At 32.6% G+C, this 17,246-nt stretch overlaps 1 protein-coding gene across 4 annotated transcripts in view; it reads left to right on the top strand.

Annotated features, from left to right (window-relative positions):
• The window catches only part of COP1 (COP1 E3 ubiquitin ligase), a 218,309-nt gene that overhangs the window by 84,736 nt on the left and 116,327 nt on the right, over positions 1–17,246 (top strand). For all 4 annotated transcript variants that reach the window (XM_031936930.1, XM_031936929.1, XM_031936932.1 and 1 more), the window contains 2 exons: positions 6,105–6,219; positions 14,936–15,071. In XM_031936930.1, the coding sequence (XP_031792790.1) occupies positions 6,105–6,219; positions 14,936–15,071 (251 nt within the window). The remainder of the gene's footprint in view (positions 1–6,104; positions 6,220–14,935; positions 15,072–17,246) is intronic.

Below are 17,246 nucleotides of genomic sequence, written 5' to 3'. Positions count from 1 at the left end.
GAAAAAAAAAAAAAAAAAGTTATGGGCTTGTTCTTATGTTTTTTAGCATGATGTTTTCAGCAATGTTGTTAGACTCCTTCAGGGAGAATATACATTGCATCAAGGTCAGTTACTGCATTGCTGGCAAGTTATTTAACTTGAAAAGGCTACCAACCAAGACTAAAGTGGAGGGAGAATTGGTACTTGATTTTTTACAGATATTTTTGCACTCAGTGCAGCCTCTGTGAGATACAATAAAGTATGGATCTATTCTCTCTCTCTCTTTTTTTTTATAATAGCCTTTTATTTACAGGTTATATGTATGGGTAACTTTACAGCATTAACAATTGCCAAACCTCTTGTTCCAATTTTTCACCTCTTACCCCCCACCCCCTCCCCCAGATGGCAGGATGACCAGTAGATGTTAAATATATTAAAATATAAATTAGATACACAATAAGTATACATGACCAAACTGTTATTTTGCTGTACAAAAAGAATCAGACTCTGAAATATTGTACAATTAGCTTGTGAAGGAAATCAAAAATGCAGGTGGGCAAAAATATAGGGATTGGAAATTCAATGTAATGGTTTTTAGTCATCTCCCAGAGTTCTTTCTGTGTATGGATCTATTCTTTGATGCTGCTGCTAATTTTGGCCTTAAAACCACCAAAAACAAACAAATAAACTTTATCAGCCATCACCATACTATTCATATATATAGAGCCATTGGTACAGCAAATGGAGAAGTTTACAATACTGTGATAAGTTCATTTACCTTGGCAATATTTTTTCCAAAGATTTAAACATTGATAATGAAGGTAATACATCAGTTGCCAGAATTAGCTCAGCGTTTGGGAGTCTCCAAAGGAATATGTGGGAGAGAAGTATTAGACTATGTACCAATATGAAGATCTACAGAACCATTGTGATGACCTATGATAGTGTACCAGCACCCTGCCAGGCAGCTGAAATCCTTTATTGGCTCGGCAGGCTTTTCTCTTTTTAGAAATTCGGGCCTTAAATTAGGATAATATCATAAACATTAAGCATGTGAAACTTTTAATATTGATATTTAGAGAAGAACTGATAAAGTTTCTTATTTAGTTAGGTTAGTCCAAAAAACTTTAGTGGTAAGTTCTATCTGAATGTAATCTTGGAATAAGTAATCTAAATAGAGAAAGGATGGCTAGGTCTTAGTCTTTGCATAATGTTGTTTTCCAGTATTACATTTCTACATTTCAATAAGTCATCAAACTGATTAAGCACTTACTTTGTGCCTTTTAGCTCCTGTCCTCCAGAAGGTTTCATTTTAACAAGGACCTAGCAACCTTTCTGAGATTCCTTGGATTGACGGGGAAGAAGTTCCAAGGGTGGAATCATGACAGAGTTGTAGGGAAATTTCAAATGGCTAGGAAGTGAAGAGATGGGATTGTCTGGGCTCCCTTTTAAAATGCAGATTCCATTATCATGCTTTTATATCAAGTCTTTTGCTTTTTCCCTACAGTTGGTAAATGTATCTTCCTTTTCCATGATAGATCCATAACTGGATTTTTGATCATTCTGGAGACATTTTTTGTTTAGATATTTGACATTTCCTGACATTAAACAGACAAAAACAAAAGTTTTGCTAATTAGGTATACCAATCAGTATTCCAATATTCATTTGTTTATAGAGGACATATTGCTTTCATGCTTATTATGAATTCTGAGTCTTTTTGAAATTAATTCAGTTGTACTCAGTAACCTTAGCCAGTAATCTTGTATATTTTTTGTGCTGTTTGTCTGACATTATTTGACTTACATCTTGGATTCATTAATCAATTGTTGTGATTTTTAGTTGTTTGTTTTTTTTTTTAAAGATTTAAGACGTTTAAAAATAAACTAGACATGATAACCATTTGAATTTGTAATGTCGATTTACACTGAATTTGCAGTTGATTTGCTTTGAACTTTCCAAGGTTGGTTCTCTGTTTTTCATTATTCTTATGTTACACTGAAAAGAAAAAAACAAAACAAAACAAAAAACCTGTGTTTATTCCTAAGGTTTTCATTTTATAATTAAACTTTCTTAACTCATAACCACCCTTTATACTTTTTAAATTAGGGTTTTTTCTCTTTCTACAACCTTCCCACACTTGACATAGATCTTGTGAGAAATTTTTTGGGTGCTTTGTTTCTTGATCATTGGGTTTTTTTGGGGGGAAAGGGGTAAGGCAATTGTGGTTAAGTGACTTGCTTATTAGGGTCACACAGGTAGTAAGTATTAAGTTGTCTGAGGCTGGATTGATCTCAGGTCCTCTTGAATCTTGGGCTAATGCTCTAATCATCTTGATAATTTAAAAAAAAAAACACTTTAATTTTAAAGCCTTAAAGGTAGCCTTTAAAATCCATATGTTTCTAACTGTTGATTTAATTTGTTTTGTAGGGAACTCTGGAATTTTTAGAGATACATTATAAAGTAATATATTTATTACTTTTCAGCCCAGTTTTACTTAGAAAATAAGTTTGGTATAAGATTCATTAATAGCTTGAACACTTTCAAATTTCAGCAGCCTAATTAACTTGTCTTAATGTAAGATATTGATACATTCATTATTGGACTTGAGAATAAAGGCATTTATTATGTCTTTATATCTGTTAATTTTCATTGTACCACCAATTGGAAGCATTCATCTTTAAATCATTTCACTGCTTTTATATTCTTGGCAAATTGCTCAGACATAATATGTGATAAAATATTCTCTATTGTGTTTTACCTCTGTTTTCAATTTAATCCTGTTGAGAATGAGTTTTTGTTGTCATGAGATTTTGAAAGTTTTTTGTTGCCCTCCCCCCCAAAATCATACAAAATTGGCTTCTTATTATTGACTTGTTCTAGTTTACTTTGTTACCTTTTCATTTGTGCTTTTTGCTTCAAGGTTTGAAGAGTGTATGCACACATTGATGTCTTGTCTGAGGTGGAGTTATGTTCAAGTTTCTTTTAAAGTATTTGGCAATTGTAAATCTAATATATATTTGATATTTTGTTACATTTTTTAGTATTAATTTTAAAAGATAAGCAAAATTGAGTTAAAATATCAAGAGATTATAAGGAAACTTTTGTGTGTATAGGATTTTAGCTAATGTGTCTTTTATGTTTGTTAGTATTTCAGTGCTAGTCATGGACTGTGAGGACTCGCCTCTAAACCTCTTGTGGTGCTTTAAAGGGAGAAAGTGCTAGACTGTTCACTCAGCATCTCTTCTTCTTACTCCTTCTACATATTGGTTGTTTTTAAAAATTTTTTATTAAAGCTTTTTATTTACAAAACATATGCATGGGTAATTTTTCAATTTCATTGACCCTTGCAAAACCTTGTGTTCCAAATTTCCCCTTCCCTCCCCCAAATGGCAGATAATCCAATATAGCTTAAATATGTTAAATCCAATATATATATGCACCTATTTATACAGTTGTCTTTCAGCATCTCTTCTTGGATGTTCCTTTGTGGTAATGCCACTAGCTCTCATGATTTCAGTGATTATCTTTATTATGCAGATGACTCTCAGATCTGCTTGTCTTACTCAAACCTTTTTCCCAATCAAATATGAAATACTATTTTGTTTTTAAAATGTTTCTAATAGGATCCCTTTCCACCTTTCTAGACTGCTTATGTCCCTTTATGTACTCTTTGATATCACTCTCTTTGTTGTTCTTTGAGTATGTCATTCCATCTCCTTTCTCTTGAATATTTTTAGTGGATATCCCATCCATGTGATGACCATGCTAGCACCCAGGATACTTTAGAATCATCTGGAGTCAGGATAAGCAAAAGTCCTTAGTCTTTATGGGTAGGAGTGAACAGGATAGAAGTAGGATCTCCCAAACTGCCTTCTTCCTCCTCCACGGCCAAAGTGACTCTGCTAGTCTAGTCCACCCTCTAGTCCCTTCTACAATCATTGAGCCATCACAGGATAGTGGGAAGGGCCATTTTCCAAGCATATACCTATAGAGTATTGTCCAATCAGTAGTTAGCCTCAAGTGCTAGGCTGTTCTGACCTCGGTGCATCAGTTTCAGCCCTCTACACATCCAACCTAGAACACTGTTTCTGCCTCTCTAATGCTCAGCTTTCCTGACTATCTCCAAGTATCAATTAATCTTTTCCCTGTCCTCATGAATCCCTCTTAGATTACCTTCATGTATGTACCTTTTAAATATATATGTATGAATATATATATACACACACACACATATATATGTATGTACATGTGTGTATTCTTGTGTGTAACTGTTTCTGTGTTGTCCCCCAAACTAGACTTTGAGCTCCTTGGCAGAGCTTGGCATAGTTCCTGGGACATAGTATGCACTTAATAAATGCTAGTTGACTTCACCATACTTGTTCTTTTGTGGAATGGAATTTTCTTCAGTACAAGTCTTTATATTCCGAGCATTCAGCAGAGTTCCTGAAGCACATTGCAGGCAATTAATGTATGAATTAGAATTAACATTAGAATTTGGATTGAATTTTACTCTGCCACCCAGCATGTTCTTGTGTTGTACAGCCATTTGCCTCAAACTAGCACATAAAAATATGATCATTGTACAGTTTAGCTGGGAAAAAAATGCAACCATGTGAAGTTAATTAATAATATAGTCTTAAAATGTTAAAATTAGTGTGGACCCCTTCTCCCCCCACAACTAACAATTTCTAACAAGCAAGGGATTACTGTGGATTGAAGAGATCTGGAAGAAAACAGAATTCAAGCTGATACCAATATCTTGAGTAAAATATGATTGTTGAGTAAATTTGTCATATAAAACCATGAGCTTAAAAGTAAAGCAAAGTGAAGGTATTTATGACTATGTATTGTTTCATATGACCTATGTATATGATTTCTATCAGCGCAGATAATCTAGGATTAATTGCAGATATTATTTGTATAATGTCCTAACAGCATTCTTTATGTCCCATGGTGATTGTATTTGTGAGTTATTCAATAGATAAATTAAGTGTGGCTACTTTGGAACAGAAATAATAAACTGGGACAGCAAGTTTTCTCCAAAAAGTCTCATTTTTGCTCTGTGATTTCAAAAAAATATTGTTCATTATAGATCACAAATGTCATATAAATAATAATATCGTTTGGTGAACTTTGCTTTTAGCAAAATTCATATGTTCTTCATTTTATTTTAAGTGATAATGCCGTTTCTGTAATGATTGTTAGGCTAGTTAAGATAGTTCTCCTAATAAAGATAGGCTCTGGACTTGTCATTTCATCATATAGAAATGATGTTTCTGTAATGATTTTTAAACTATTTAAGATAGTTCTTAAAGATAGGGTCTGGACTTGTGATTTCATGTAGAAAGGTCTAAGAGAAGAACTTGTACCAGTGCTTTTTTATATTCTTATAGTGTATCCTAGAAGATTTATTTAGGGTCACTAGCTAATAAGTCAGAGAAAAACTTTGAACTCTGATCTTCCAGATATTGAAGCTAGCTTTCTCTCCTGTGTACTGTACTGACCTCTGGAATTAGTTATTTTTTTTAAAGTTTTAATGGATCTGTGTATTGTTTAAACATGTACATATGTATGTCACATGCTTCCCTGATGGCCAAGACCCTTTTTTTGGTAGCCACCAAATCAAAACAATGGATTCCAACTCTCAGATTTACTTTATTGTGAAAATTGGCTGATTCTTTGTTGCATTTTGCTTTGAGTTAGGCTGACTTTAGATATTTTTCCCTGTGGATTTTGAATCATAAATAGAAATGTCATTACTTGTAATTATTGTTACTACTAATCTTTTTTTGCATACAAGTTTTTTTTTCTTTTTTTGAGTATTCAAAATAATGCTATTTCTATATGCTGCTAGCCACTGACAATACAAATTAAAAAAATGAAACAGTCCTTATTTTCAAAGAGCTTATATTCTTACAGGGGATTTTGCATTTTTGTTGGATAAAATATCATACTTGGTAAATGTAGTGTAAAAGCCACTAATGAATCTGAAGTAGTAATTTTAATTGTTTACTTTAAAATCCAATAAGGATGAACATACAAGCAATAATGCACAGTCAAATACTGGTTTATGTAGTTAGTTTCTTATTCTCAACAAATCTGTCCTTTGTCATCCCCTTTTCAGACAAAGAAGCAGCCTTGGTATAACAGCACATTAGCGTCACGACGAAAACGCCTCACTGCTCATTTTGAGGATTTAGAGCAATGCTACTTTTCTACAAGGATGTCTCGGGTCTCAGGTACGTGCTCTATTTGTGTCTTCAAATATCAATGCTTAAGGGATATTTGAACTTTGCACTTATGTTTAAGGCCTCCTTTCCCCACTCCGCCCCCCCCCCCCCCCCCCCCCCCCCCCCCCTTTTTGGAAGAATGCTTCCTGTGATTAGGGATGAAAAATGCTAGCTTATACTGTATTCTTGATGCTAAATCAAACAGTAGATTCAGATAGCTAGTGTTTTCAGAAAGACTTAATTGGAAGAAATAAACACCTAAATTCCATTTTCTAAGAAAAGAAGAATTTTAGCAAGCATGGATCATTAATCAACAAGAATTTATTGTACTCTTATTAAATGTCAGGTTTTATGCCAACCTTTGGGGATAGATGAAGAATAAGTATATTTCAGGTGTGGGATGCAGCTTACACAATAACAAAGAAACTGTAGTGGAAAATAATTTGAAACAAAATTGAAAAAATGCAAAAATAATTTTGGGGAAATATATTCCTTTATAGTTATTGAAGATACAACATAGCCTAGAATATATAGAGAATTGACTCAAATTTATTAGAATACAAGCCATTCCTTAGTTGATAAATGGTCAAAAGAATAGACAATTTTCAGATGAAGAAATAAAAATCATTTCTATTCATATGAAAAAAATGCTCTAAATTACTGATTAGAGAAATGCAAATTAAGACAACACTGAGATACTAGGCTAAAACGACAGGAAAATATGATGAATGTTGGAAAAGATGTAGAAAAACTGGGAATCTTAACTTTTGTAGGTATGTCATCTGTCTGCATTTCCAAACTCTAGAACATCTGCCCAAATACCATTTTAAGTTCTTGACTCTTTTCTCTTTTTCTTTAGTGTCTAGTACAATGGAGTGTATGTTGGAGGTACTCAGTGTTTGTTAATTGAATTGTTGTTGAATTAAGTATAGTCATTGCTATATATTTTGAAAATTACAAGAAAACTTTAAAACCATTTATTTTAACTGAATCCTAGTTTCTTGCAATTACTCAAATTTTATAGTTACAGATTGCTTATTTGCCCTTCTTAATCTACCTTTGTCTTTTATATACTTATTCTTCATTAAAAATTCTTTCATTTTGGATTTTTTAAAAAAGAGAAACTATAGCTGAATGCTTCTTTGTATTCAGGCTTTTAGTTGAATTTAATAACAGTCTATTCCTTCTTTAGAATAAAGTAGTATAAAATGTTAAAGTGTACTATATTTGAAGATTTGAAAAATTAGCATTATCTCATTTGATTTCTTCATTATTGTGATTTGTATAAGAGAAAAGACCAGTCTTTTTCTTCATCTCTTGCTAATATTAAACCTGTATGTAGCTTATAAGTATTGTTTATTATTTTCTGATGCACCAAGTTTTTTATTTTCAAAATGTTATTTTCATGCTTAGCATTAAGTGATGATGATGATTTCCTCTAGTAATAAAACTAATTGAAATAGTTGACTTTGTTTTTGCCCATGATATAGTCTTAGTGTTATAGTTAATGAAACTGAGCCTCAGAAAGTTGACTAGTCTTTGACTAGTTGACTAGGAGAAAAGTCTCCTGATTTTCTCACTGATCTTATTTATTCTATTTTTGTAGAGCATTTCAGTCTGCTGCTTCCTAAGTATATCTGTCTGACAAGGTTTGATGTTTGTTTCTCCTATATGTTATTTCTCTTCTTTTGTACTTCCATGCTTTTAATTAATAGCTCTGTAAAGATGGTTCCTAGATCTACATATTCAGATTCATATTTCTGAATTACAGTATTTTATTTCTGATGAGCTAATATATATAAAGGCATTACAAACGTCCAAAAAATATTTTACATTCTATCTTTTTACTGAGACTGTAACAATAGTGTTTAAATTAGTCTCCTCTCTAGTCCAGTGCTTAGTATAGGGCCTGAAACATAATAGATGTTTATTGATTAGTTGAGTCAGTCTCTTTCCTCTCTGATCCATCTTATTTATTTCTGTTGTTTTTTTTTTAAGTAGGATTTTATTTAAAAAAAATTAACGTAACAAATATTTTTAAAAATTAATTTGTCCCTCCTAGTTAACTTCATTCTCAGTTAAGCAGATTTCTTTTTCTTAGAGTGAATTATTTAGGTAGTCTATATTTTTTCAGCATCTCTTTCTTCTAAGATTTTACATTTGTTGGCATATAATTAGGCAAAATAGTTTTTTTTTTTTAATTTCCCATTCAATTGTTGTGAGTTCTTTTTCATTTCATCACTCTTTTAAAAATCAGGTTAGCTAATTATCTGTGTGTGTGGTTTTTTTTTTAAAGAACACCAGTTTTTTAATTGAATGGTTCTTTTGTTTTTGGTTTTATTAGTGTCTTTTAATGTTCATAATTTCTATTTTATTACTTAGTTGAGGATTTTGATTGGTTATTTTTTAAATTGCTTGCTTAATATATTGAACTGTTCTTTTTTTCTTTTGTAGCTGAAAGCATTTAGAAATATTAAATTTCCCCTCAGAATTGCTTTAGTTCTATCTCATAAACTGTAATCTATTGTCACATGACTGTTCTTCAGAGTTTTAAATTAAAGTTTTTTTTCCAATTACAATACAGAAAAAATCAATTGTTTTTTGAAATTTTGAATTTTAGATTCTCTCTCTGCCTTACTTGTTGAGAATGTGAGAAATTTGATGTTGGTTATACATATGCAGTTATGCAAAACATTTTCAAATTAGTCCTCCTTTTTGTGGGAAAAAAGCACTCTCTGCTTCCCCCCCAGAATAAAGTCCCAAGAAAAAATAAAGTTTAAAAAAATAAAAGTATGTTTCAATCTGCATTCTGACATCAGTTCTTTCTCTGGAGGTAGATAGCATTTTTCATCATAAGTCCTTTGGAACTATCTTCTGTTGTATTACTGAGAATAGTTAATTCATTCACAAATAGCTGTACAATACTGCTGTTACTGTTAACAGTCTTCTCTAGGTTTTGTTCACTCCATTTAGACCAGTCTATGTAAATGTTTCTATGTTTTTTTCACTGAGGCAATTGGGGTTAAGTGACTTGCCCAGGGTCACACAGCTAGGAAGTGTTAAGTGTCTGAGGTCAGATTTATACTCAGGTCTTCCTGACTTCGGGGCTGGTGCTCTATCTACTCTTCCACCTAGCTGCCCCCGTTTCCATGTTTTTGAAAGCATCCTGCCCATCATCTCTTAGATTACATCATATCATCATATACCACATATCATAATCATATACCACAACTTGTTAAGCCATTTCCCATTTGATGGACATTCCCTCAGTTTCCAATTCTTTGCTACTACATTAAGGTCATAGAAGATACAGTAGTAATATTATTGGGTTAAAGGAGATGGATGCAGTTTTTTTAGCCCTTTGGGCATAGTTCCACATTGTTCTCTAGAATGGTTGGATCAGTTTACAACTCTAGTGTGCCAAATCTCCTGTGTCCTTCCAATATTTTTCATTTTCCTTTCTGGCATAATAGGCAATTAGATAGATGTGAGGTACTATCACAGAATTGATTTTTTCTAATCACTGCTGATTTAAAGCACTTTTTCATATAGATAGCTTTTATTTCTCCTTCTAAAAACTGTCTCTTCTTATCCTTTAACCATTTATCTATTAGAGAATAACTTAGTCTTATAAATTTCACTTAGTTTTCTATATATTTGAGAAATGAGGCCTTTATTAGGGAAACTTATTGTAAACATTTTTTCACAATTATAATTAGTTTGCATTGCCCTCTATTCTACTTTTATCATTTATCCTTCTCTTTTTTCTTTCTACTTCACTCTGTCTCTCCCCTCCTCTATCCTCTCTTTTTATCTCCCTCTCAGTTTCTCTCTGTCTCTGTGTATCTTTCTATCTGTCTTCTTCTCTCCCCTTTCTCCTAATAAATATTTTGCTTCTAATCACTTCCCCTCAATAATCCATCCTCCCATCAGGCCCCAGGCACTCTAGTTCCCTACTAGTGTATTTCTTTTAAGTGCCTTATTAATGATAAAATTCTTAGGAGTTACAAAAATCCTTTTTTTATAAAGGAACCTTATTAAATGCCTTATGTTTTTTTCTTTTATCTTTACCTTTTTTTTCTTGAATCTTATATTTGAAAGTCCAATTTTCTATTTAGCTTAAGAATCAAGAATGCTTGAAAGTCTTTTATTAAGTGTCCATTTTAGTTGCCGGTTAGATGATTCTTGGTTGTACTTCTAACTCCTTTGCTTTCTGAAATTGTGTGTGTGTGTGTGTGTGTGTATGTGTGTGGTTTGCCTCCTTTACCAAACTTGATTTTTTCCCCCATGATTTTCTTTCATCTCTGTCATTATTTTTTCCATTTTTTCTTCTCATTTAATTTAAAAAATCTTTTTCGAACAGTAATTTTTTGGGGGGCTTGAAAGTAATTTACATCTTTGTGGTTTTAGATAATAGCAATTTTGACTTTTTTCTTTTTTTTTGAGTTTATATTTTGCTCCTTTCTTTCACCATGGTAACTTATGTATGCTCAGGTTTTTTTTTTTTTGTTTTTTTTTTTTTTTTGTTGTTGTTGTTGTTGTTGTTGTTATTTTTTTCTAGCTTATTTCTAGACTTTTAACTTTATGTAATAAAGTTGGAATCTACTCCTGGGTTGAGAGGTCACTGTCCTAAGCTTTAGGCTATTTGTGCTGCTGTTTTCAGGGCTAATTCTGGGCACTGTAAAGCACTGTTTATATGCTTTGGAATTGTGAACCAGATTCACTGTCTATTGTTCCTCATGTATTTCCTCATCTTGGGACTGTGACCTGGACCCACGTATGGACAATACAATAGAGTCCCACATCCAGTACCAGTAAAGAGTCTCCTCTAATTTCCTTCTGACCAGTAATTGGATACTTTTACTTTTTGTGGGGTGAGAGCTTTAAAAGCCTCTTCCCATTCAGTAGGTAACCTTAGCCTCCAACCCCGCCAAGGCCTGCTGCTGACTTGTCAGGTTGGGACCTGCATTACCATGCAATAGGCTATTTTAGAGTGTGTTCCACTCCCACTTCAGTGAACCAAACCTTTCTTGCCAATCTTGTAAGTTATCTTAGGTTTGAAATTGTTTCACCTTATCCTTTTCTGGGTTCTGTTGCTCTAGAATTCATTTTCAGGAATTATTTTAAAGTTGTTTGAGGGGAATTTGAGAGAGTTCAGGTGAGTCCTTGCTGTTGTTCACCTTGGCTCTACCTTCTATTATACTTTTTTTTTTTTGTTAAAATTTTCTTTTGTTTCTGAAGTTTGTCCTTTGAACTTCTAATGCTTTAGCATTATATTATATAGTCTCCACCTCTTTTATTGAACTTAATTATTGTGATCAACATATATAAAAATAGGTACATACCAGTTATGTGCAGAGTAGAGGAAGCAAACTCAAGACAGGAATGCTCCAATATCTGAGAAGTGAAGATCAGAAAAGTCTTTTGTAGAAGCTGATATTGAACAGGACCCTTGAAAGGAAACCATAAACGTTAAATACCTTTTATGTGCCAGATATCAAATCTGGTGTCAGAGATGCAAATAAAGACAAAAAGAGCTCCCTGTTCTCAGTGAGCTCATAGTCTACTGAGGGAAACAACATGGAAACAACCATATACTGTTATGGGCCAGAACTCTGAACTTGAAACAAAGAATGCTTACAAGGTACTAAATGAAATTGATGGAGACAATGGTTATCTGGTTTAGCATGGTTCAGTATGATTGATTTAAGCCTACAACAAATAATGGTTTCCTAGTGATATAATGATTGGTGTATACTCAGTATGGAGCATAAACCTTTGGATTCGGAGAGATTCAGAGGATAGAGAAGACAGGCGGGAGCTCAAGCTCTCGGAACCAACAAGAGAGGTAGGCCTCTAAGAAAACTAGCCAAGTCCCAAGTGAAGGAGATAGGTTTTTGAAAGAGATAATAAAGGATTTGGACTTTAAAACCCTGGCTACTCCTGTGGTGATTACTGAACTGAAATGAAGGCTGCTCCCAGAGACCCCAAGAAAACTGAAACAAGAGAATATTACAATATACTATCGCTATTAAGAATTAATTAGAAATAATTAACCAAGGGAGGACATTACAATTAAACAGGATGAAGAAAGACTTCTGTGGAAGCTGGAATTTTTACTGAGCCTTGAAGGAAGCTAGGGGTCACAGAATGTGTAGGTCAAAAGGAAAAACATTCTAGGCATCATGGGAGACTGTCAGGGAAAATGCCATTTGTTGAGAAGTAGCAAGGAAGCCAGTGTTATTTGATTTCAAAATATATGCCAAGGTGTAAAGTGTAAAAGGCCTAGAAAAGTGGGAAGAAGGTAGATTATAAATACCTTTGAACACTACATAGGAGATTTCATATTTGATCATGGAACCATTTGAATTTATTGAATGTGGAGGAGGAAGGATGACATGGTTAGACCTTTGTCTACTTTGGACATTCCAATGCTTTGGAATTGTGAACCAGATTCACTGTCTCTTGTTTCTTGTGTATTTCCTTATCTTGGGACTGTGACCTGGACCCACGTATGGACAATACAACAGAGTCCCACATCCAGTGCCAGTAAAGAGTCTCCTCTAATTTCCTTCTGACCGATAATTGGATCCTAGTGATATAATGATTAGTGTATACTCAGTGTGGAGCATATAAGCAGGGACTGAGAGCCACAGAGGAGAAGCTCTCATAGCCAGAGAAGACAAGTGCACTAGAAGCTCTCGGAGGCTGAGACAGATTCATTCCGTTGTCCACCTTTGTGGTGGCTGGAGGCTGAAGCATAAACCTTTGGATTCAGAAACCACTTTTCCGAAAGAGCACTTTGACAGCAGGATATACAGGGAGGGAGATTTGTGTCAGAGAAACCAGAAAGCAGGCTATTGCAATAGTCCAGACTTGTGTTAATGCAGCCAGAATGGTGGTTGAGTCAGATAAACAAAGAGGTAATGGGGTGTTAGGAAGATAAAATAAGGAGGATTTTTTTTTAAACATTGCTAGTTAATTGGATGTGGTGGGGTGGAGTGGAAGTCAAGGACATGGGTTGTAATACTGGAAGGATTAGGAAGATGGTGGGGAAGAAAGGAGACTTGGGTGCAAAAAACAATGAATTCAGTTTTATACCAGTTGAGTATGTTTTTGGGGATTCTTAACTTCTGTATAAGATTTCTGTGGATTGTTAACTTAACAAAACCACACATTAACATTTTCTTTTGTATTATTTATTTTATTAAATATTTCTCAATTAATTTTGTTCTGGTTTAACTACATTCATCAAGTGTTGTTTGCAGATCATCTATTTGACATTTCTGAATTGTATGGTAGTTTGTCCAGCCATCCTTTTATTGCTACTCATGTATAATTTTATAAAAAGGTCTCCATCTTTTTAAAAACAGTAAACTTAAGCCAAAAGCATAACCAAAAGTTATGGTGCTAACAACATATATTTCTCAACAGAGATATATTTATATCATAGCTAAAGCCTAGCATGTTCCTACATCATATCCAGAATGGGGAATAAAATAGTGAATTTTGGTTTCTTTTATCCATCCATTTCCAAGAATTTCAGATGTTTGATAGTCTGACTTTAGATTTTCTACCATAGAGACAGTTTCAGTAAAGATACCTTCAAATGATATTAGTTCTGAATTCTTTTATTTAAAAAAAAAAGTCTTAATTTTGGCAATAAAAACTTTGAGAAATTCCATTTCACAGCCAATTTTAGTTGTAATGTTTGCCTATTGAGGTAGGCTTCATTCAAATTTTTAGCAGTCCTTTCTGGAAAAATATAGGATGAAAAATGCCATTTATCATATCATAATGAATACATGCATGTATAGCCTGCTGAATTAATTATTAAATAAATCTTGTACAGATGTATAGATGGATATTGTTCTGCTTTGTTTTCAGTTTTCCATCAAGACTGTTTTTTTGTTATTTTGTTCCTTAAAAGACATTTAAATATTGACTTTTAAAAATCATTGTGCCACTACAATTTTGTATACTTTTTCATTAAGTTGGACATTCAAAAAATATAATGTGAAAGGAGACTTCTCTTTTTATTTAAAATAAAATGTATTGTGAAATATGGTTTGGGAATAAAACAAATAATCATGTAACTGTATTTTTGTAAAGTGGTTTTTTTTTTAATTATAGCTTTTTATTTACAAGACATATACATGGGTAATTTTTCAGCCTTGATCCTTGCAAAATCTTTTTTTCCAACTTTTCCTCCTTCCCTCCACCCCCTCCCCTAGATGGCAGGTAGACCAATACATGTTAAATATGTTAAAGTATATGTTAAATGCAATATATGTATACATATTTATACAGTTATTAAAGTGTTTTTTTTTAAAAAACTTAAGTTTTCTTATCCTTCTTTCCTGTTGTAAATTTTGTTTAGTTTTAATAAAGACATTTAACCAAATCTAGACCAAGAAAGCTTTCCACTTTTAAGAAATCATTGACTACTACATAAAGGAAATTATTCCTTAATTTAAAAAAAAGGAAAGTGAAATAGTTCCACTTTGGTCCCCCAGAGACTTAATTTTCATTAGATAGAATTTAAGAGGTGTTGTGTAAGAGGTCAGAAAATTAATTTTTGGATAGTTGTCTCCAAATGCTATGCTTAGAAAAAAAATTAACTTAATTTTTTTAAGTTGATCTTTTAATAACTGGATATTACTTTGTTGTTTATTTTCAGATTATTTCTACTTTTTTTCATTAACTCTTTGTTACTTCATTTTAGATGAAAGTAGAACTGCAAGCCAATTGGATGAGTTTCAAGAGTGCCTTTCTAAGTTCACTCGATACAATTCAGTTCGACCCTTGGCTACTTTGTCTTATGCTAGTGATCTCTATAATGGTTCAAGCATAGTCTCCAGGTAAGAATTGTGCATTAATGGGTTAGTATGTGAGGCACAAAGTCTCTATTGTTATGTGAGCATGTGAATAGTCCTCATGTTTGTTTTTAATGTGGTATAATAGCTGGTCAAAATTTCATGTTATGGTTATAGTTTCCTTTTCCAGTGCCACTTGTTTAGGTTCTTTTTATCAACAATGTCTCATTGATAATTGGATTTAATTATTCTGGTAATTGTCTCTTATCAGGAAAAAATATACATATTTTTGCTTCAGTTACTAACTTTTATACTTAAGTCACATTAAGTCACAGTTCTAGTCTAATTCTGTCATCAACTCTAGTTGTACTTTAATCTTTGAAAATCAGTTGTAGACTTATGATTCAGTTGTTTTATATGTGTTTGGATGACGTTTTGATACCTTTAATCTTGTGCTAAAAGTGCCTTGAATATTATCTAAGTGGACTATTAAAAATATGTCATTAACAATAATAGGTTTTCTAAAATGTAAGTCAGAAATTTCACATATTGCCATTTTTGTAGAATGAAAAGTGTTTTTTTTAATAACAGTAAAAACAATTAAAGCATGTATTTCTTAGCAAAAATTTCTAATTACTAAATTACCCATGAAAGTCAGATTACAGTATACATCAGGCATGATTGACTGAGTTCACCCCAGCACAAATTACATACAGATGAGGGTTCTCCTACAGTGGACATGAATTTTGGTAACCAATTTAAGTAATCTGAAATGGGTTTAATCTTGTAAAAAATTCTTTCTTTTCTTGATCTATTACAACAGCAGCACTTCTTTTCACAGTATTTGATTTAGAAAATGCTAGAGTAGCAATGAATCTCTTGATATTTTCAAAGAGGAAAGTGAAATTCATTATATGATAAGGTTTTGTTTTTGTTTTGCTATTCAGAAGATCATACCCATTTTGAGAAGCTTTTATAGATCTTCATTATTAACTGAAGAGGATGATAGTCATTAGAAGTGTTAACCAAAAAAAAAAAAAAAAAAAAAGTCTTATCCACCCATATTACACCAGTTAATTTCTTCTATGCTTTCCCCCTTATACCTCTATACCTTTCCCCCAGTGGATTTCTCTCCCTATTTTTTTTTTTTTTTTTTTTTTTTTACCATTCTTAAGATCATTGAGATATATCAGAAACACTTCTAGGCCTTATTTAATTGCATTTCTTTTATGGACCCTAATGACAGAAGGAGACATATGTATCATCTTTGATAATGTTTGACTATAAATAATTTATCCTTGATCTAATCTATTATCATTCTTCATTTATATTTGCTTTTTATGTTTCTTTTCATTCCTGTGTTTGAATTTCAAAGTCTACATCTCTAATGCATTCATCAACAATGTTTGGAAGTCTTGTATTTTATTAAAGGTCTGCTAGCATTGATTATCTTTTGCTTTCTCTGATATTGCATTCCAAGTTCTTATTACTTGATACTCAAATTCTTTTTTTTTTTTTTTTTTTTTTTTTTTCAATTAGAAGATTTGGATTTTTCCTAATGATTTTCTGGGAGTTTTCACTTTGCTTCTGTCTTTCCCCCCTCCTTCTCAGGATATGGCCTGTGGGTTTTTATTTCTATTTTGCCTTTTGGTTTTATGAAATCTAGGGAGTTTTCTTTTAAAATTTCTTAAAATAATGGTGTTTTTCTTCTTGATTTGTTTTTCAGTTAATTTAAATTTGCTATGAGCTACTTTACTTTTATTTTTTCTCTATCTTTGGGTTTTATTTTAAGATTGATTGTTGCTTCATTGAGTTGTTGGCTTCTATTTAGGTAATCTTCAGGGAGTTTTTTGCATAGGTAAAGTCATGTGCTGTTCATGCCAAGCTGTTCATTCCCTTTTAAATTCTTTCTTTAATATCTTTCATTTTCTTTCCAATTTTTTTCTCAAGCACTTTCATTCCATTTATAGGACATCTTTAAATTTTTTTTTTTAAAGCTCTTCATCTGTTTAAAGGAATTCTAGTTGAGTTTTTGCTCAAGGTGTGTTATTCTTTATTGTCATTCTCTTTTGTGTTTGTGTCTTGAGCATCTCTTCCATCATAATAACTCATTACGGTTGCGTTCCTTTAGTGTTTGCCCATTTTTCCAGCCTATTTCTTGATTTCAGAGTAGATGTTAAATCTGGGTTCAGCAACACTTCTCAAGCAAAAGTCTGGACT

The sequence above is a fragment of the Sarcophilus harrisii genome, chromosome 4, assembly GCF_902635505.1.
Source record: "Sarcophilus harrisii chromosome 4, mSarHar1.11, whole genome shotgun sequence".
Taxonomy (NCBI): Eukaryota; Metazoa; Chordata; class Mammalia; order Dasyuromorphia; family Dasyuridae; genus Sarcophilus; species Sarcophilus harrisii.
The sequence above is the reverse complement of the archived record's forward strand: the minus strand, read 5'-3'. Positions and strand labels throughout refer to the sequence as shown.